Source organism: Thalassophryne amazonica, chromosome 6 (assembly GCF_902500255.1).
Source record: "Thalassophryne amazonica chromosome 6, fThaAma1.1, whole genome shotgun sequence".
Taxonomy (NCBI): Eukaryota; Metazoa; Chordata; class Actinopteri; order Batrachoidiformes; family Batrachoididae; genus Thalassophryne; species Thalassophryne amazonica.
In genome coordinates, this window is record NC_047108.1 from 110839128 (window position 1) to 110862208 (window position 23081).

The 23081-nt window shown below is 44.5% G+C and overlaps 1 protein-coding gene across 1 annotated transcript in view; it reads right to left on the bottom strand.

Moving 5' to 3' along the window:
• igf3 (insulin-like growth factor 3) overlaps positions 1-21628 on the bottom strand; it is a 39079-nt gene extending 17451 nt beyond the window's left edge. The window contains exons 1-2 of the mRNA XM_034171532.1: positions 21455-21628; positions 267-439 (exon numbers count right to left, since the gene is read on the bottom strand). Coding sequence (XP_034027423.1) covers positions 267-439; positions 21455-21488 — 207 coding nt within the window. The 5' untranslated portion in view covers positions 21489-21628. The remainder of the gene's footprint in view (positions 1-266; positions 440-21454) is intronic.
• Between the last annotated feature and the right edge of the window lie 1453 nt (positions 21629-23081).

Consider the following 23081-nt stretch of genomic DNA (forward strand, 5'->3'; position numbering starts at 1 on the left):
TGTTTAGCGCCCCCTACTGCTGAATGCAGACCAGGGAGCTGACTACAGCTGCGCCACCATCTGGTAGCAAAATGGACCAGCAGCGTAAGGAAGCGCCGTCATGTTATCAGTACACAGTTCCTTCCTGTTTGTGGGACAGGAAACGGTTCTGCTGCTATTTGCACCTTGGCACAGGAATCACAGGAATGCACTCCAACAAGTGCTGATGTCAGACTGTGAAATAGAAAGGGTAAATATTATTGACAAAGTCACATTTGTGCTCGTACTGTGTCAGTCGGCGCTGTGGTGGGCGGAGCTCCTGTCTGTTGCTGTCTGTGGTTCTTTGGCTTGGCACAGTACTTCTCCAGATGTTGCAGGTCGCAGCCACCCGGGCGGCAGCACTGATCCACGATCCCCTTCCCTCTGGGCCGAGCGCCGTAACCAGACCAGCTGCCTCTGCCTACAGGACAGAAATCACATGCAGGATTCTGGTTAGTCTCGAGCCACTCAGTGAGGCCGTCTGTCAACAACTGGGGGTGGGGTTTCCACCTCTCACACGCAGGACAGTCATTTATATGGAACATGTCATGTCATTACAGTATTATAGCAGCTAGTAATCCGTGTGAACTGTGTGACGCTTTGTGGTGTCATACGGACTGACCAGACATGACCAGACACTGACAGTGTGACACTTTGTTATGTATTGCATGGATGCTTAGGAGAAAAAAAAAAAGACAGCAATGTGATTCATCTATAATATTCAATACAGCAAAAGTTACCCCAAATGCTATAGGCGTTTGGAAAGCTAAGGAAAGCTAAGAAAATTTTGAGAATACAAATGCCCTGTGGTGCATTCTAGTGCATTCTTTGGATTAAATTTGGACCTGAAACAGCTGTTAAATTTCTCTTGTGATCTCATGCAGTATGACACAACATGTGGCTTTTGAATGCATGTTGTGCATCCCGTAGGACCATGTACAGAATATAACACAACAGTTTACAAATATAGCTAAATCTTCATGAAAACTTTATTTAGTTTGTTTTTGATTGGGCTCAAAGATTAGGCAATTAAAAATCATAACTCTCAACTAAAATGTTATAAATAACTTCCTAATTGCTTTCAGACTAGGTAAAGCGATATCATAATATCATACCATAATACTGAAGCCACTCGATTACTATTATTCTTTCAATAATGCGCAACAATAAAATGTTAAATTTGTTTAAATTATCCATCTCAGTCTGAGCCCAAACACCTCTAAGAATCTGAACCTGAATGTATTTATTTTTTATTTTATACAGAAATTTATTTATTGATTGACATACCTTGATTAACATACCTTATAGTAAAAAAAGCCACATATTCTTGTGTAAATCCCTGTAAATCCACTCAAAGCCACTGTGTCTTTTTCCCATAAAAACATCTACATTAATAAAAACTAATTTACACTCGTGTAAATTCATGCAGCCTAAATCCATTCAAAGCCGGTCTTTTTTCCCCATGAAAGAAAGTCTAGATTAATGAAAAAAGTCACATAATCTTGTCTAAAATCCTGTTTGAACAGCACAATGTTTATTTTCCAGAGAGAGAAAAATTCTTACCGTGTTTCCTGAGGGCACAGTAAACTTTTCCCTTTTCTTTTATCTTGTGTTCATGAAGCCAGCGACAATTCCGCGGATTCTTGTCCTTATCAGACATTTTCAAACAATCTTTCTCGCCATCTTCTCTCTGTCCGACGTCGGTCCGTGACAGAGACACGCCGCACAAGTCTTCTTATAAAAACTTTAGCGCTCTAAAGGTTTGCGATGTCCACATGCTACCTATAGCTAAAGCTTCATGCAGGAGACACACAGCGTCGCCGCAGCAACCAACCAGTCTCACTTTATGACATCTGTCGCAACAGCCAGGCTTTTTTTTCTCCGCGCGGACACTGATAAAAATCAGGCCGCGGCAGTCTTATAAAACTTGCATGATGTCGTTAAAAAAAGAACACTTTGCGATAGACATTTTAAAAACTCAGTGACGATCACAATTACAGAGTAAAACACTAACACCCCCACCCCCATGACGAAATCTGCGGAATTTCGCGGATCCACGGATCTTTCACAGCCCTGCATTTCTTTTAGATGGCAAGAATTTACAAAAAGACGGAAAACCGTCCAAAGACGGCGAATAAGCATCCCTGTGTGGTGTCATACGGACCGCTTTCCGACCGACAGACACTGACCGTGTGACACTTTATGACCATGTGACACTTTGTGATGTGGTGTCATACAGACCGCCTTTACGACCAACAGACACTGACTGTAGGGTTGCCAACTCTCTGAAAAATAAATAAGGGACACCTCGCCAGGGCCGACCGACCATTGCCTTCACCCTTCCCAGCGTCTGTGTGAAACGATTTTTAACCATTTGACTGTTGACTTGACCCTGAATTTAAGTAGATGCATATGTGCATTTGTTCTAATATGAACACGTGGAAAACAAATTATTATTTAGCAATTTATTTTTAGTGCAAAATAAATTTTCACTCACAATTTCAATATGAGCATTCTGTCCTGCTTCAAAGCATAAAATAATAAAAAAAAAATCTTTAAAAATAAATCTCTCTGTAGTGCTTAACTTAAAATTGTATAAATTAACAAAAAAACAATTGAAAATTTGCATCATCCAAAACAATGTAACAGTGCACATTTACACATTTAGTGTGATAAAAAGTGCAAAAAATAAAGTCTGAAAAGTAAACAATACTTACAATACTTATAGCTGTTGTCGCGCACCTTTTCCACCCAGCCATTTTCCTTTTCTCATTCTCCCCTGTATTTTTGCATTCTTTTTTGTTTGTTTTTTTTTTTTAGGAGGAGGAGTAACGACGTTACAGAGATTGCTGTCTGTAGACATATCTGCAGTGCCAGTGTCGGTGTCTGCATCGATATCAGCCATGCTGCTTTGTTATTGTCGTCCAGCGACCGTCGTCGGCTCATGACGTCGGTATCTTCTTGCGAGCAGATGTCCCTCGACCAATGAGATAAGAGTGATTCTGTATCGTCAACTCGTGTCTGTCAGCTCATTGGTGAAAAGCAGGAGAGAGGCTGGGATCAAATTTACCGTAAGTTTCCATATAAAGCGCCAGTCAATTCCATTGACATTTTACAGACTTTTTGATTCTCACAGAAATACGGGACAAACTGCGTCCCGTTTCAGGTCAATACGGAACGCACACTTTTATTTCCAAATAAGGGACGATTCCGTTTTTCAAGGGACGGTTGGCAACCCTAACTGACTGTGTGAGAGTTTGTGATGTGGTATCATACGGACCGCTTTTACGACCAATAGACACTGACCGTGTGAGAGTTTGTGATGTGGTGTCATACGGACCGCCTTTACGACCAACAGACACTGACCGTGTGAGAGTTTGTGATGTGGTGTCATACGGACCGCCTTTACGACCAACAGACACTGACCGTGTGACACTTTGTGATGTGGTGTCATACGGACCGCCTTTACGACCAACAGACACTGACCGTGTGACACTTTGTGATGTGGTGTCATACGGACCGCCTTTACGACCACCAGACACTGACCGTGTGAGAGTTTGTGATGTGGTGTCATACGGACCGCCTTTACGACCAACAGACACTGACCGTGTGAGAGTTTGTGATGTGGTGTCATACGGACCGCCTTTACTACCAACAGACACTGACCGTGTGACACTTTGTGATGTGGTGTCATACGGACCGCCTTTACGACCAACAGACACTGACCGTGTGACACTTTGTGATGTGGTGTCATACGGACCGCCTTTACGACCAACAGACACTGACCGTGTGACACTTTGTGATGGTGGTGTCATACGGACCGCCTTTACGACCAACAGACACTGACCGTGTGACACTTTGTGATGGTGGTGTCATACGGACCGCCTTTACGACCAACAGACACTGACCGTGTGAGAGTTTGTGATGGTGGTGTCATACGGACCGCCTTTACGACCAACAGACACTGACCGTGTGAGAGTTTGTGATGTGGTGTCATACGGACCGCCTTTACGACCAACAGACACTGACCGTGTGAGAGTTTGTGATGTGGTGTCATACGGACCGCCTTTACGACCAACAGACACTGACCGTGTGAGAGTTTGTGATGTGGTGTCATACGGACCGCCTTTACGACCAACAGACACTGACCGTGTGACACTTTGTGATGTGGTGTCATACGGACCGCCTTTACGACCAACAGACACTGACCGTGTGAGAGTTTGTGATGTGGTGTCATACGGACCGCCTTTACGACCAACAGACACTGACCGTGTGAGAGTTTGTGATGTGGTGTCATACGGACCGCCTTTACGACCAACAGACACTGACCGTGTGAGAGTTTGTGATGTGGTGTCATACGGACCGCCTTTACGACCAACAGACACTGACCGTGTGACACTTTGTGATGTGGTGTCATACGGACCGCCTTTACGACCACCAGACACTGACCGTGTGAGAGTTTGTGATGTGGTGTCATACGGACCGCCTTTACGACCAACAGACACTGACCGTGTGAGAGTTTGTGATGTGGTGTCATACGGACCGCCTTTACGACCAACAGACACTGACCGTGTGACACTTTGTGATGTGGTGTCATACGGACCGCCTTTACGACCAACAGACACTGACCGTGTGACACTTTGTGATGTGGTGTCATACGGACCGCCTTTACGACCAACAGACACTGACCGTGTGACACTTTGTGATGGTGGTGTCATACGGACCGCCTTTACGACCAACAGACACTGACCGTGTGACACTTTGTGATGGTGGTGTCATACGGACCGCCTTTACGACCAACAGACACTGACCGTGTGAGAGTTTGTGATGGTGGTGTCATACGGACCGCCTTTACGACCAACAGACACTGACCGTGTGAGAGTTTGTGATGGTGGTGTCATACGGACCGCCTTTCCGACCAACAGACACTGACCGTGTGAGAGTTTGTGATGGTGGTGTCATACGGACCGCCTTTACGACCAACAGACACTGACCGTGTGAGAGTTTGTGATGTGGTGTCATACGGACCGCCTTTACGACCAACAGACACTGACCGTGTGAGAGTTTGTGATGTGGTGTCATACGGACCGCCTTTACGACCAACAGACACTGACCGTGTGAGAGTTTGTGATGTGGTGTCATACGGACCGCCTTTACGACCAACAGACACTGACCGTGTGACACTTTGTGATGTGGTGTCATACGGACCGCCTTTACGACCAACAGACACTGACCGTGTGACACTTTGTGATGGTGGTGTCATACGGACCGCCTTTACGACCAACAGACACTGACCGTGTGAGAGTTTGTGATGGTGGTGTCATACGGACCGCCTTTACGACCAACAGACACTGACCATGTGACACTTCATGACCATGTGGCACTTTGTGATGGTGGTGTCATACGGACCGCCTTTACGACCAACAGACACTGACCGTGTGAGAGTTTGTGATGTGGTGTCATACGGACTGCCTTTATGACCAACAGACACTGACCGTGTGACACTTCATGACCATGTGACACTTTGTGATGGTGGTGTCATACGGACCGCCTTTACGACCAACAGACACTGACCGTGTGAGAGTTTGTGATGTGGTGTCATACGGACCGCCTTTACGACCAACAGACACTGACTGTGTGAGAGTTTGTGATGTGGTGTCATATGGACTGCCTTTATGACCAACAGACACTGACCGTGTGACACTTCATGACCATGTGACACTTTGTGATGTGGTGTCATACGGACCGCCTTTACGACCAACAGACACTGACCGTGTGAGAGTTTGTGATGTGGTGTCATACGGACCGCCTTGACGACCGACAGACACTGACCGTGTGAGAGTTTGTGATGTGGTGTCATACGGACCGCCTTTACGACCGAGAGACACTGACCGTGTGAGAGTTTGTGATGTGGTGTCATACGGACCGCCTTTACGACCGAGAGACACTGACCGTGTGAGAGTTTGTGATGTGGTGTCATACGGACCGCCTTTACGACCGACAGACACTGACCGTGTGGGAGTTTGTGATGTGGTGTCATACGGACTGTTTTCCAACCAACAGACACTGACCGTGTGACACTTTATGATCATGTGACACTTTGTGATGGTGGTGTCATACGGACCGCCTTTACGACCAACAGACACTGACCATGTGACACTTCATGACCATGTGGCACTTTGTGATGGTGGTGTCATACGGACCGCCTTTACGACCAACAGACACTGACCGTGTGAGAGTTTGTGATGTGGTGTCATACGGACCGCCTTTACGACCAACAGACACTGACCGTGTGAGAGTTTGTGATGTGGTGTCATACGGACCGCCTTTACGACCAACAGACACTGACCGTGTGACACTTTGTGATGGTGGTGTCATACGGACCGCCTTTACGACCAACAGACACTGACCGTGTGACACTTTGTGATGGTGGTGTCATACGGACCGCCTTTACGACCAACAGACACTGACCGTGTGACACTTTGTGATGGTGGTGTCATACGGACCGCCTTTACGACCAACAGACACTGACCGTGTGACACTTTGTGATGGTGGTGTCATACGGACCGCCTTTACGACCAACAGACACTGACCGTGTGAGAGTTTGTGATGGTGGTGTCATACGGACCGCCTTTACGACCAACAGACACTGACCGTGTGAGAGTTTGTGATGGTGGTGTCATACGGACCGCCTTTACGACCAACAGACACTGACCGTGTGAGTTTGTGATGGTGGTGTCATACGGACCGCCTTTCCGACCAACAGACACTGACCGTGTGAGAGTTTGTGATGGTGGTGTCATACGGACCGCCTTTACGACCAACAGACACTGACCGTGTGAGAGTTTGTGATGTGGTGTCATACGGACCGCCTTTACGACCAACAGACACTGACCGTGTGAGAGTTTGTGATGTGGTGTCATACGGACCGCCTTTACGACCAACAGACACTGACCGTGTGACACTTTGTGATGGTGGTGTCATACGGACCGCCTTTACGACCAACAGACACTGACCGTGTGACACTTTGTGATGGTGGTGTCATACGGACCGCCTTTACGACCAACAGACACTGACCGTGTGACACTTTGTGATGGTGGTGTCATACGGACCGCCTTTACGACCAACAGACACTGACCGTGTGACACTTTGTGATGGTGGTGTCATACGGACCGCCTTTACGACCAACAGACACTGACCGTGTGAGAGTTTGTGATGGTGGTGTCATACGGACCGCCTTTACGACCAACAGACACTGACCGTGTGAGAGTTTGTGATGGTGGTGTCATACGGACCGCCTTTACGACCAACAGACACTGACCGTGTGAGAGTTTGTGATGTGGTGACATACGGACCGCCTTTACGACCAACAGACACTGACCGTGTGAGAGTTTGTGATGTGGTGTCATACGGACCGCCTTTACGACCAACAGACACTGACCGTGTGACACTTTGTGATGTGGTGTCATACGGACCGCCTTTACGACCAACAGACACTGACCGTGTGACACTTTGTGATGGTGGTGTCATACGGACCGCCTTTACGACCAACAGACACTGACCGTGTGAGAGTTTGTGATGGTGGTGTCATACGGACCGCCTTTACGACCAACAGACACTGACCATGTGACACTTCATGACCATGTGGCACTTTGTGATGGTGGTGTCATACGGACCGCCTTTACGACCAACAGACACTGACCGTGTGAGAGTTTGTGATGTGGTGTCATACGGACTGCCTTTATGACCAACAGACACTGACCGTGTGACACTTCATGACCATGTGACACTTTGTGATGGTGGTGTCATACGGACCGCCTTTACGACCAACAGACACTGACCGTGTGAGAGTTTATGATGTGGTGTCATACGGACCGCCTTTACGACCAACAGACACTGACTGTGTGAGAGTTTGTGATGTGGTGTCATATGGACTGCCTTTATGACCAACAGACACTGACCGTGTGACACTTCATGACCATGTGACACTTTGTGATGTGGTGTCATACGGACCGCCTTTACGACCAACAGACACTGACCGTGTGAGAGTTTGTGATGTGGTGTCATACGGACCGCCTTTACGACCGACAGACACTGACCGTGTGAGAGTTTGTGATGTGGTGTCATACGGACCGCCTTTACGACCGAGAGACACTGACCGTGTGAGAGTTTGTGATGTGGTGTCATACGGACCGCCTTTACGACCGAGAGACACTGACCGTGTGAGAGTTTGTGATGTGGTGTCATACGGACCGCCTTTACGACCGAGAGACACTGACCGTGTGAGAGTTTGTGATGTGGTGTCATACGGACCGCCTTTACGACCGAGAGACACTGACCGTGTGAGAGTTTGTGATGTGGTGTCATACGGACCGCCTTTACGACCGACAGACACTGACCGTGTGAGAGTTTGTGATGTGGTGTCATACGGACCGCCTTTACGACCGACAGACACTGACCGTGTGAGAGTTTGTGATGTGGTGTCATACGGATCGCCTTTACGACCGACAGACACTGACCGTGTGGGAGTTTGTGATGTGGTGTCATACGGACTGTTTTCCAACCAACAGACACTGACCGTGTGACACTTTATGATCATGTGACACTTTGTGATGGTGGTGTCATACGGACCGCCTTTACGACCAACAGACACTGACCATGTGACACTTCATGACCATGTGGCACTTTGTGATGGTGGTGTCATACGGACCGCCTTTACGACCAACAGACACTGACCGTGTGAGAGTTTGTGATGTGGTGTCATACGGACCGCCTTTACGACCAACAGACACTGACTGTGTGAGAGTTTGTGATGTGGTGTCATACGGACCGCCTTTATGACCAACAGACACTGACCGTGTGACACTTCATGACCATGTGACACTTTGTGATGTGGTGTCATACGGACCGCCTTTACGACCGACAGACACTGACCGTGTGAGAGTTTGTGATGTGGTGTCATACGGACCGCCTTTACGACCGACAGACACTGACCGTGTGAGAGTTTGTGATGTGGTGTCATACGGACCGCCTTTACGACCGACAGACACTGACCGTGTGAGAGTTTGTGATGTGGTGTCATACGGACCGCCTTTACGACCGACAGACACTGACCGTGTGAGAGTTTGTGATGTGGTGTCATACGGACCGCCTTTACGACCGACAGACACTGACCGTGTGAGAGTTTGTGATGTGGTGTCATACGGACCGCCTTTACGACCGACAGACACTGACCGTGTGGGAGTTTGTGATGTGGTGTCATACGGACTGTTTTCCAAGCGACAGACACTGACTGTGTGACACTTTATGATCATGTGACACTTTGTGATGGTGGTGTCATACGGACCGCCTTTACGACCAATAGACACTGACCGTGCGACACTTTGTGATGGTGATGTCATACGGACCGCCTTTACGACCGACAGACACTGACCGTGCGAGAGTTTGTGATGTGGTGTCATACGGACCGCCTTTACGACCGACAGACACTGACCGTGCGAGAGTTTGTGATGTGGTGTCATACGGACCGCCTTTACGACCGACAGACACTGACCGTGTGACACTTTGTGATGGTGGTGTCATACGGACCGCCTTTACGACCGACAGACACTGACCGTGTGAGAGTTTGTGATGTGGTGTCATACGGACCGCCTTTACGACCGACAGACACTGACCGTGTGAGAGTTTGTGATGTGGTGTCATACGGACCGCCTTTACGACCGACAGACACTGACCGTGTGAGAGTTTGTGATGTGGTGTCATACGGACCGCCTTTACGACCGACAGACACTGACCGTGTGAGAGTTTGTGATGTGGTGTCATACGGACCGCCTTTACGACCGACAGACACTGACCGTGTGGGAGTTTGTGATGTGGTGTCATACGGACTGTTTTCCAAGCGACAGACACTGACTGTGTGACACTTTATGATCATGTGACACTTTGTGATGGTGGTGTCATACGGACCGCCTTTACGACCAATAGACACTGACCGTGCGACACTTTGTGATGGTGATGTCATACGGACCGCCTTTACGACCGACAGACACTGACCGTGCGAGAGTTTGTGATGTGGTGTCATACGGACCGCCTTTACGACCGACAGACACTGACCGTGCGAGAGTTTGTGATGTGGTGTCATACGGACCGCCTTTACGACCGACAGACACTGACCGTGTGACACTTTGTGATGGTGGTGTCATACGGACCGCCTTTACGACCGACAGACACTGACCGTGTGAGAGTTTGTGATGGTGGTGTCATACGGACCGCCTTTACGACCGACAGACACTGACCGTGTGAGAGTTTGTGATGTGGTGTCATACGGACCGCCTTTACGACCGACAGACACTGACCGTGTGACACTTCATGACCATGTGACACTTTGTGATGGTGGTGTCATACGGACCGCCTTTACGACCGACAGACACTGACCGTGCGAGAGTTTGTGATGTGGTGTCATACGGACCGCCTTTACGACCGACAGACACTGACCGTGCGAGAGTTTGTGATGTGGTGTCATACGGACCGCCTTTACGACCGACAGACACTGACCGTGCGAGAGTTTGTGATGTGGTGTCATACGGACCGCCTTTACGACCGACAGACACTGACCGTGCGAGAGTTTGTGATGTGGTGTCATACGGACCGCCTTTACGACCAACAGACACTGACCGTGTGACACTTCATGACCATGTGACACTTTGTGATGGTGGTGTCATACGGACCGCCTTTACGACCAACAGACACTGACTGTGTGAGAGTTTGTGATGTGGTGTCATACGGACCGCCTTTACGACCAACAGACACTGACCGTGCGAGAGTTTGTGATGTGGTGTCATACGGACCGCCTTTACGACCGACAGACACTGACCGTGCGAGAGTTTGTGATGTGGTGTCATACGGACCGCCTTTACGACCGACAGACACTGACCGTGTGAGAGTTTGTGATGTGGTGTCATACGGACCGCCTTTACGACCGACAGACACTGACCGTGTGAGAGTTTGTGATCATGTGACACTTTGTGATGGTCGTGTCATACGGACCGCCTTTACGACCAACAGACACTGACCGTGTGAGAGTTTGTGATGTGGTGTCATACGGACCGCCTTTACGACTGTGTGTATGACCGTCCATATGGAAGTGGTCTTTTCTTGGGGTTTTAGGTGATATTTTTGGCCATCACTGATCACACGAAGTGACTAATTTCTCCCCTCATAAAAAATTATCAAATCTTTTTTTGGTTGACTTGACAGTCAGTCCAGTACTGCCAGTACTCGAGAAACGTTGTGTGCCTGTTTCAGCTGATAACCTGCTGATGTCAGAGTCAGAAGAACTGATAATTCTTGAATAACTGCCCTTGAAAGACACTTACTGAAATAAAACTCACCCTCAGCAACAGGACCAGAGCCCAGATCCTGGGAGGAATCTAGTCCCAGGTGTCACATGAGGTCAAAATACACAGGTGGTGCCCGGCTAACACATAATGTATTAGTAACATTATATATTGGCTATCTTTAGTTTATGGGTATTATTACTTCCTTTCATATATTGACAAGTCATGTTTGTAGTTGAAGGAAATTTGACAAATATATTAATTCTAGTCTCACCGTCTTTCTTCCTCCAAATTTCTTTCAATGACTAAACTATGACTTTAGGTAACGTTACCAGAATGTTCTGGGAACGAAAAAGAAACTTTCCTTAAAAATGTTCTCAAAATGTTTGTGATGACGGTACTATCAAACGTTCTGGGAACCACAAAAACAAAACAAAAGAAAACAAAATATATATATATATATATATATATATATATATATATACATACATACATATATATACTTAACAAAAATATAAATGCAACACTTTTGGTTTTGCTCCCATTTTGTATGAGATGAACTCAAAGATCTAAAACTTTTTCCACATACACAATATCACCATTTCCCTGAAATATTGTTCACAAACCAGTCTAAATCTGTGATAGTGAGCACTTCTCCTTTACTGAGATAATCCATCCCACCTCACAGGTGTGCCATATCAAGATGCTGATAAGACACCATGATTAGTGCACAGGTGTGCCTTAGACGGCCCACAATAAAAGGCCACTCTGAAAGGTGCAGTTTTGGTTTATTGGGGGGGGGATACCAGTCAGTATCTGGTGTGACCACCATTTGCCTCATGCAGTGCAACACATCTCCTTCGCATAGAGTTGATCAGGTTGTCAATTGTGGCCTGTGGAATGTTGGTCCACTCCTCTTCAATGGCTGTGCGAAGTTGTTGGATATTGGCAGGAACTGGTACACGCTGTCGTATACGCCGGTCCAGAGCATCCCAAACATGCTCAGTGGGTGACATGTCCGGTGAGTATGCCGGCCATGCAAGAACTGGGACATTTTCAGCTTCCAAGAATTGTGTACAGATCCTTGCAACATGGGGCCGTGCATTATCCTGCTGCAACATGAGGTGATGTTCTTGGATGTATGGCACAACAATGGGCCTCAGGATCTCGTCACGGTATCTCTGTGCATTCAAAATGCCATCAATAAAATGCACCTGTGTTCTTCGTCCATAACAGACGCCTGCCCATACCATAACCCCACCGCCACCATGGGCCACTCGATCCACAACATTGACATCAGAAAACCGCTCACCCACACGACGCCACACGCGCTGTCTGCCATTTGCCCTGAACAGTGTGAACCGGGATTCATCCGTGAAGAGAACACCTCTCCAACATGCCAAACGCCAGCAAATGTGAGCATTTGCCCACTCAAGTCAGTTACGACGACGAACTGGAGTCAGGTCGAGACCCCGATGAGGATGACAAGCATGCAGATGAGCTTCCCTGAGATGGTTTCTGACAGTTTCTGCAGAAATTCTTTGGTTATGCAAACCGATTGTTTCAGCAGCTGTCCGAGTGGCTGGTCTCAGACGATCTTGGAGGTGAACATGCTGGATGTGGAGGTCCTGGGCTGGTGTGGTTACACGTGGTCTGCGGTTGTGAGGCTGGTTGGATGTACTGCCAAATTCTCTGAAACGCCTTTGGAGAGGGCTTATGGTAGAGAAATGAACATTCAATACACGAGCAACAGCTCTGGTTGACATTCCTGCTGTCAGCATGCCAATTGCACACTCCCTCAAATCTTGCGACATCTGTGGCATTGTGCTGTGTGATAAAACTGCACCTTTCAGAGTGGCCTTTTATTGTGGGCAGTCTAAGGCACACCTGTGCACTAATCATGGTGTCTAATCAGCATCTTGGTATGGCACACCTGTGAGGTGGGATGGATTATCTCAGCAAAGGAGAAGTGCTCACTATCACAGATTTAGACTGGTTTGTGAACAATATTTGAGGGACATGGTGATATTGTGTATGTGGAAAAAGTTTTAGATCTTTGAGTTCATCTCATACAAAATGGGAGCAAAACCAAAAGTGTTGCGTTTATATTTTTGTTGAGTATATATACATACATATATACAGTAGTGTTCAGAATAATAGTAGTGCTATGTGACTAAAAAGATTAGTAGGGGTGGTGGCCAAGTGGTTAATGTACTTGGTTTCAGTGCAGAAGGTTCCCGGTTCTAATCCCACCCTTACCACATTTCTCCATGTAATGTGGAGTTGTGTCAGGAAGGACATCCGGCGTAAAACTTGTGCCAATTTAACATGCAGATCCACTTTGGATTTGCTGTGGCGACCCCGAGTACAAAAAACAAGGGAGCAGCCGAAGGGACTTACTTTTATGTGACTAAAAAGATTAATCCAGGTTTTGAGTATATTTCTTATTGTTACATGGGAAACAAGGTACCAGTAGATTCAGTAGATTCTCACAAATCCAACAAGACCAAGCATTCATGATATGCACACTCTTAAGGCTATGAAATTGGGCTATTAGTAAAAAAAAAAAAGTAGAAAAGGGGGTGTTCACAATAATAGTAGTGTGGCATTCAGTCAGTGAGTTTGTCAATTTTGTGGAACAAACAGGTGTGAATCAGGTGTCCCCTATGTAAGGATGAAGCCAGCACCTGTTGAACATGCTTTTCTCTTTGAAATCCTGAGGAAAATGGGACATTCAAGACATTGTTCAGAAGAACAGCATAGTTTGATTAAAAAGTTGATTGGAGAGGGGAAAACCTATACGCAGGTGCAAAAAATTATAGGCTGTCCATCTACAATGATCTCCAATGCTTTAAAATGGACAAAAAAACAGAGAAGAAAATGGAAAACAACCATCAAAATGGATAGAAGAATAACAAGAATGGCAAAGGCTCACCCATTGATCAGCTCCAGGATGATCAAAAACAGTCTGGAGTTACCTGTAAGTGCTGTGACAATTAGAAGATGCCTGTGTGAAGCTAATTTATTTGCAAGAATCCCCCACAAAGTCCCTCTGTTAAATAAAAGACATGTGCAGAAGAGGTTACAATTTGCCACAGAACACATAAACTGGTCTAAAGAGAAATGGAGGAATATTTTGTGGACTGATGAGTAAAATTGTTCTTTTTGGGTCCAAGGGCCACAGACAGTTTGTGAGACGACCCCCAAACTCTGAATTCAAGCCACAGTTCACAGTGAAGACAGTGAAGCATGGTGGTGCAAGCATCATGATATGGGCATGCTTCTCCTACTATGGTGTTGGGCCTATATATCGCATACCAGGTATCATGGATCAGTTTGGATATGTCAAAATACTTGAACAGGTCATGTTGCCTTATGCTGAAGAGGACATGCCCTTGAAATGGGTGACCCCAAGCACACTAGTAAACGAGAAAAATCTTGGTTCCAGACCAACAAAATTAATGCCTCACAGATGTTAACTAGTTTAGTGATTCACAGGATTGCTAAAAAAGCAGTTTGAACATGATAGTTTTGAGTTTGTAGCGTCAACAGCAGATGCTACTATTATTGTGAACACCCCCTTTTCTACTTTTTTTTACTAATAGCCCAATTTCATAGCCTTAAGAGTGTGCATATCATGAATGCTTGGTCTTGTTGGATTTGTGAGAATCTACTGAAACTACTGGTACCTTGTTTCCCATGTAACAATAAGAAATATACTCAAAACCTGGATTAATCTTTTTAGTCACATGGCACTACTATTATTCTGAACACTACTGTATATATGTTCTGAGAACTTTACAGTTAATGTTCACTGGGTATTACCTAGATTTACAGAAACTGATAGTATCTCACAAGATGCGCTGATGAAACTCGTAACATCTACAAAAAGCATAACCTGCTTATTTGATTCTATACCAACAAAACTGTTTAAGGACCTGTGGCCCACTCTCGGGTCGACTGTGCTGGAAATTATTAATCTCTCATTAACTTCTGGATCTGTTCTTAAATGTTTCAGATCTGCAGCGATTAAACCATTACTTAAGAAACCTAATCTTGATCCTAGTGTATTGAAAAACTATAGGCCGATATCAAATTGATCATTTTGTTCTAAAATTTCACGGCAGCTCGTGGACCACCTGGCTGAGAATAATCTCTTTGAGCCACTGCAGTCTACTTTAGAAAATATTATTTCACAGAGAATAAAGTGGTGAATGATCTTCAGCTTGCAATGGATTCAGACACCAGTATGGTTCTGGTGCTGTTCGATCTCAGTGCTGCGTTTGATACTGTGGATCATATTCTACTTGATACTCTGGAGAATCATTTTGGGATTACTGAGAGTGCCCTTGCGTGATTGACGTCATACCTAACCAGTCATTCTCAGTGTGTTTTGTACAATACCACTACATCTAACCTTAGTGACATGAAATTTGAGGTTCCACAGGGGTCTGTCTTAGGCCCCCTGCTTTTGAGGCACATATTGCAGCGTTTTGGGATTACCTTTCACTGCTATGCTGATGATACTCAGTTACACACGCCGATAACTGCTGGTAATCTCATCCACATAAAATCCTTAGAAGATTGCCTTGCATCAGTGAGAAGTTGGATGTCTAGCAATTTCCTCTTTTTAACCTCTGATAAGACTGAAATGATGGTTCTTTGTCCAGTGAGACATCGACATCAATTTTGAAAAGTTGGAATGTTTCATGCAGCTTGGCTTCGCCTTGTTCCAACTTTCACCTCATGAAATATTTGTACCATTGAACTCATAAACATTCATTATTTGTATGTTATGTCATGTTCTTTTGAGTTCCTGTTTTCTGTTTCTTCACCTTTGTAAAACTTTGTAAAACCCTTGTAACTATTAAGGTACCTTGACACTTGCACGAATTTGACCCCTGCATTGGCACCCAATCTGCTGTGCCAGAGAGTAAACTCATAAACTGTGTGCACCTTCATGCAAGTGTGCAAAGAAAATTTAGTAATGTTCAAAATCTCTGGCATGCATGAATTATGTGAACTACTGTACATGTGAACATTGCACAAACAATTGAAAAACACTGTGTCAGTGCGTCAGCGTTGCACACCACAGCGCAGCTCATCTGATTGAGGATGACAAAGTGTGGCATCCAGCGGGACAAAGCGGGTCGCACTGGCACAACAAATTGCACGGCAGTACAGGGGTTAAATGCGCGCATGTGTAAAGGTGCCTTATAGAATGACCTAAGCAGAGGGTCACCCCTTTGAGTCTGGTTTGCTTGAGGTTTCTTCCTCAAATCATCAGAGGGAGTTTTTTCTTACCACTGTCACCTGTGTTCTTGCCCTGAGGGTTGGTAAGGTTAGACCTTACTGTGTGAAGCGTCTTGAGGCAACTTTGTTGGGATTTGGCGCTATATAAATGAAACAAACTGAATGTTCTGATAACATTTGACAATCGTCCTTTTAAGTTTTTGGGAACTTTATTTTGTTAGCTGGGTACGGACCTTATTTTTGTATAATGTTCTGGGGAGGTTTTTTGAGATTTTTGCATCGTATGAAAGCTCACTGCAACACTCTGACACACAGCAGGTACATTTTAACTTGCACACAGTGCACGTTGGCCCGTTCTGATGTAGTTGTAATTAAAGTGCACCCTAGTCAGCCGCTACCATGTAGTAAGTAAAGTGTGATGTTTGCTACCTGAACTGAGTACCACGTGAACTGTGAAAATAAGGGCTCCAGTGAGCGGGTCAAGATCTAATAAATAAGGCTGACCGTGTGTGTGTTCGCGCACATATGCTTTCAACCTAAGGGCCCCAGTGACCTCCCCCTTGGTGCTCCCAGTCACCACAGCAAGTCTGGTGTCACTTGCTTATAAAAACACGCACACATGGGCACACACACACACCTTTACATATTAGATGTAGGGGTGGTGGTTAAGTGGTTACTGCGCTTGATTTCAGTGTGGAAGGTTTGTGGTTCAAACCCTACCACATTTCTCCATGTAACGTGGAGTTGTGTCAGGAAGGGCATCCGGTGTAAAACATGAGCCAAATCAACATGCAGACCCACCTTGGATCCAGTGTGGCGACCCCGAGGGAAAACAAGGGAGCAGCTGAAGGCACTTACTTTACTTTTATATCTTCTAAGTACAAACGTACTGAGAATGTTTGGCCTAACGCTCTCAAAATGTTTTTGCTAACGTTACAATCAAACGTTCTGGGAAGACCCAGGACACGCTGGAGGGACTACATCTCTCAGCTGGCTTGGGAACGCCTTGGGGTTCCCCCGGAGGAGCTGGGGGAGGTGTGTGTGGATCGAGAGGTCTGGGTGGCTTTGCTTGAGCTGCTGCCCCCGCGACCTGACTCCGGCCGGATAAAGCGGAGGAAAATGGAATGGATGGAAAAACTTTTGGAGCCTTCTGGTGCAATCTTGGCATAAGAAACAGGTTTAAATTTTTTTTCAAGGAAACAGATTTTTTTTATTTGTCTCATCAATTCTAATTTGTACAGAAGTAAAACTACAACACTCAGAAATATTGAATGAACAGTGTTTTAGAAGTTAAAAATACATTTTTTTTTATTAAAATTGTATTGTTATCATTACTATTACTACAACTACAAGAGTCCCCAATACCAGCGTATGGATAAATCCACTATACGAGTAATCTAGCCGAAATCACCGCCCCCACCCCCCCAACCAAAAAAAAAAAAAAAAAAGAAAATCTTTAAATGTATATTTTAGTGCATTTATTCAGTTATTCAAATATTCAGCTTCAACCTTCTCCTCCAATTAAGGGTCACTTGCCTAACCCAGCAGTCAGAGGGTGTGAGACGGGTTCACCCTGGACAGGACGCCAGTCTGTCACAGGATCACATAGAGGCAAACAAACACATTCACACCTACAGACAATTTAAAGTTTCTAATCCACCAAACCTGTGATTCAACCATTAAACCACATTAAATTAATGAAGTATATAAAATCTCTCAACTACCAATAGAGAATTATCACTCAGAGGGAACCCACATGGACAGAGAACATACAAACGCCACACGAACGCGGAGAGAACACAAACACTGTGTGTGTGTATATGTATACATATATGCACAGAAAAACACACACATATATGTGTGTGTTGATAAGATGGATTTGTTTTTCTGGTGCAGCTGGCCGCTCTGTTCCGTCCTCGTCATGACGGCAGTCTGATAAGCGGTTTTCTAACAAAGCTATCAGCTCAGCGGTCCAGTGATACGGCTCGCACGTGGCCTTGGTGTGAACGGGTGAAAGGCTATGAGGACGACTTCACCAAGCAGCTGTTCTCCAGCGTTTCCAAACAAACACTGTTTGGATCTGGGAATCCAGGATCCGGCCCAGACAGCGCTGTCGTGACCCGGTGCTGTTGTCCAGCTTCATGATGAAGTGGTACAGAGGAGGGTTTTCTTCAAAAGAAGACCTGAAAGTTCAGCTACAAATTGCCAGAAGGCACATCTGAAATGCAAACCTGGATTTGATCTGTTTTGGTGAAAGAAAATCCTCCTCAGCTCTACAACACACAAAACATGCACTGCCCACAATTCCTCCAATCACAGCCACAGAAGCCTGTAAGTTCTTCTGGGTTGTTTGGGTGTCTTGGTGGCTTTCCTCACTCTTCTCCTTCAGTTAGATTTACCACAGAGTGTCATACTGTCTGCATTTGGCAGCTTCACCATCAGAGCCTCGTCCACAATGTCCACAGAAGACTCCAAACTGTCACTGATGTTAAAGGGGACAACACACGGTGTGAAGGACAGGGGGACGGAAACGTTTGATCACAACCGCATTTGAAGTGAAGTAGAGTGAGACAGAACAGGGAGTGAGACAGAAGACAGAGTGAGACAGAACAGGGACTGAGACAGAAGACGGAGTGAAACAGAAGACGGAGTGAGACAGAACAGGGAGTGAGACAGAACAGGGATTGAGACAGAACAGGGAGTGAGACAGAAGACAGAGTAAGACAGTCCATTTTTTTAGGGACAGAGACAGAAGACGGAGTGAGACAGAACAGGGAGTGAGACAGAACAGGGATTGAGACAGAACAGGGAGTGAGACAGAAGACAGAGTAAGACAGTCCATTTTTTTTAGGGACAGAGACAGAAGACATAGTGAGACAGAACAGGGAGTGAGACAGAAGACAGAGTAAGACAGTCCACTTTTTTTTTTAGGGACAGAGACAGAAGACAGAGTAAGACAGTCCACTTCTTTTTTTTTTTTTTTTAGGGACAGAGACAGAAGACAGAGTGAGACAGAACAGTGAGTGAGACAGAAGACAGACTAAGACAGTCCACTTTTTTTTTAGGGACAGAGACAGAAGACAGAGTGAGACAGAAGACAGAGTAAGACAGTCCACTTTTTTTTTAGGGACAGGGACAGAATACAGAGTGAGACAGAACAGGGAGTGAGACAGAAGACAGAGTAAGACAGTCCACTTTTTTTTTTTAGGGACAGAGACCGAAGACAGAGTGAGACAGAAGACAGACTAAGACAATCCACTTTTCTTTTTTTTTTTGGGACAGTCCACTTTTCTCAGGGACAGTCCACATTTTTTTTTTTTATAGGGACAATCCCCCGTTTTCGTTTGTTATTGTTTTTTTATGGACAGTCCACCGTTTGCATTTGTTGTTGTTTTTTTTTATGGACAGTCCACCGTTTTCGTTTGCTGTTGTTGTTGTTTTTTTTTATGGACAGTCCACCGTTTGTTTTTTTTGTTGTTGTTGTTGTTATTGTTTTTTTTATGGACAGTCCCACCGTTTGGTTTTTTTTGTTGTTGTTGTTGTTATTGTTTTTTATGGACAGTCCACCGTTTTCGTTTGTTGTTGTTGTTTTTTTTATGAACAGTCCACCGTTTTCGTTTGTTGTTTTTTTTATGGACAGTCCACCGTTTTCATTTGTTGTTGTTGTTGTTATTGTTTTTTTTATGAACAGTCCACCGTTTTTGTTTGTTGTTTTTTTATGGACAGTCCACCGTTTTCGTTTTTTGTTGTTTTTTATGGACAGTCCACCATTTTCGTTTGTTGTTGTTTTTTATGGACAGTCCACCGTTTTCGTTTGTTGTTGTTGTTATTGTTTTTTATGGACAGTCCACCGTTTTTGTTTGTTGTTGTTGTTATTGTTTTTTATGGACAGTCCACCGTTTTTGTTTTTTGTTGTTTTTTTATGGACAGTCCACCGTTTTTGTTTTTTGTTGTTTTTTTTTTTATGGACAGTCCACCGTTTTTGTTTTTTGTTGTTTTTTTTATGGACAGTCCACCGTTTTTGTTTTTTGTTGGGTTTTTTTTATGGACAGTCCACCGTTTTTGTTTTTTGTTGGTTTTTTTTATGGACAGTCCACTGTTTTTGTTTTTTGTTGTTTTTTTTATGGACAGTCCACCGTTTTCGTTTGTTGTTGTTATTGTTTTTTTATGGACAGTCCACCGTTTTCGTTTGTTGTTGTTGTTTTTATGGACAGTCCACCGTTTTCATTTGTTGTTGTTATTGTTTTTTATGGACAGTCCACCGTTTTCGTTTTTTGTTGTTTTTTTTTTATGGACAGTCCACCGTTTTCGTTTTTTGTTGTTTTTTTTTATGGACAGTCCACCGTTTTTGTTTTTTTTTTTGTTGTTATTGTTTTTTTTATGGACAGTCCACCGTTTTCGTTTTTTGTTGTTTTTTTTATGGACAGTCCACCGTTTTCGTTTTTTGTTGTTTTTTTTTATGGACAGTCCACTGTTTTTGTTTTTTGTTGTTGTTTTTTATGGACAGTCCACTGTTTTTGTTTTTTGTTGTTTTTTTTTATGGACAGTCCACTGTTTTTGTTTTTTGTTGTTGTTTTTTATGGACAGTCCACTGTTTTGTTTTTTGTTGTTTTTTTTATGGACAGTCCACCGTTTTTGTTTTTGTTGTTGTTTTTTTTATGGACAGTCCACTGTTTTTGTTTTTTGTTGTTGTTTTTTTTATGGACAGTCCACCGTTTTCGTTTTTTGTTGTTTTTTTTATGGACAGTCCACCGTTTTCGTTTTTTGTTGTTTTTTTTATGGACAGTCCACCGTTTTTGTTTTTTTTTTTGTTGTTGTTATTGTTTTTTTATGGACAGTCCACTCACCCAAGTAGATCCCACGGTCACCACACACAAACATGAGGTCACTGAGGAGGTCGGTGCCACACCGCAGCCTCGCTGCCTGTGAGCACAGCGGCCAGGCCGTAAACAACACGGTGCACACGTGGACGCACACCTGCCGACAAAAAAGACACACGTTAAGGAAAGGACACACACGCCCACACAAGTGCAGCACAAGCTCCGACCCGCTCCTGTCTGAAACCTCCTAAAAGCTTTTATTGGGACACGCCCTCTGCCCTCCTCTGTTGTGTGTTGACGTGCACGTGCTGTATGACACTTTCACACCTTTGCACACTGACCATGAAGCCAGGGACACACCGATGTCCTCGTGTCACAATTCCAGATTCTCATTTCATTTTCATTAAATGTGACTCATATTGATCAAATAAACTAAATTTAATATTGTCAGCATCAGAGATGGATTTTTTATTTTTTACTATTTTAAACTGATGTCAGTGAGAACATTTTTGTGAGGTTTAGTCACCGAAAACAGCAACTCTTCAGCTGGAAAACTCCAGAGCTCGACTTCAATCTAATTAAAAATGATTTCAAAGCATGAAATGATGCAAACCTGCAGCTGGAATCAGTTCTCACAAACCATATTTGTCACAGCTGGAGTCCAAGTGGTTTCATATTCAGACATCCTGAGTTTAAAAAGTAGGAGGGCTTGAATTCCTTCTAAAATGTGATATGGAGGTACAAAAGGTTTCCTGTTAAGTTATCTAAGTTCCATAAGCTGGTTTTTCATCATGGTGGCGATAGCTCAATTGGTAGAGCAAGCCATCTTGTGACCGAAGGGTCAGTGGTTCGAATCTGGCTCCCAATCAGTCAATAAATAAATAAAAAAATAAAATCTGTATATTACTGTTGTGTCCTTGGGAAAGACACTTAAGCCACCTTGCCCGTGGTGATGGTTGGAAGCTTGGTCAGAAAAATAGATTATTTGTACTCAGATGAAACACAGTAAGATTTTTAAAGCAAACCCTGTCATTGATTCAATACCTTATTATGTTCAACTGGTATTACCAAAATTGATGATTAATGATTGATGAATAACAAATTGATTAGTGCTGCCTTAAAATCTGTAGTATTTTAAGATTATAACAGAAGATTTAAAACACCAGAGGTTGGGTAGGATTACTTTGAAATGTAATCCAAAAGTAATCAGATTACAAGTAATCCAAATGTATGTGCATACATACATGTAATCCACATGTATTCTTTCAAAGTAATCCTACCCAACCTTGCTGATAAAGTAACTGTCTCTGTGATGGTAAAAGCTCACTCTAAATATATTGAATGTCTTATTTCCCCAAAGATGAAGAAAACTCATTTTAAGATACTTTATAAGCTCTACCCAGTAGCAGAATTAAAATAATAATAATAATAATAATAATAATTTGAAGTTGAACTGTGTGCCTTCTGTAATGCAGCAGATGAAACAGTGAAATTTCATACTGTCTTCTTAAGTTAACTATTTAAACAGTTCTTTTAGTCAGACAGGGAAGATTGATTTACCTGCTTTACATGTTTCGGCTACTTCAGACGTCAGACGTCTTCTCCTTAGATGTCAGACAGTAGGGGGCGTAAGATCCCCCTGCTGTCTGGCCAA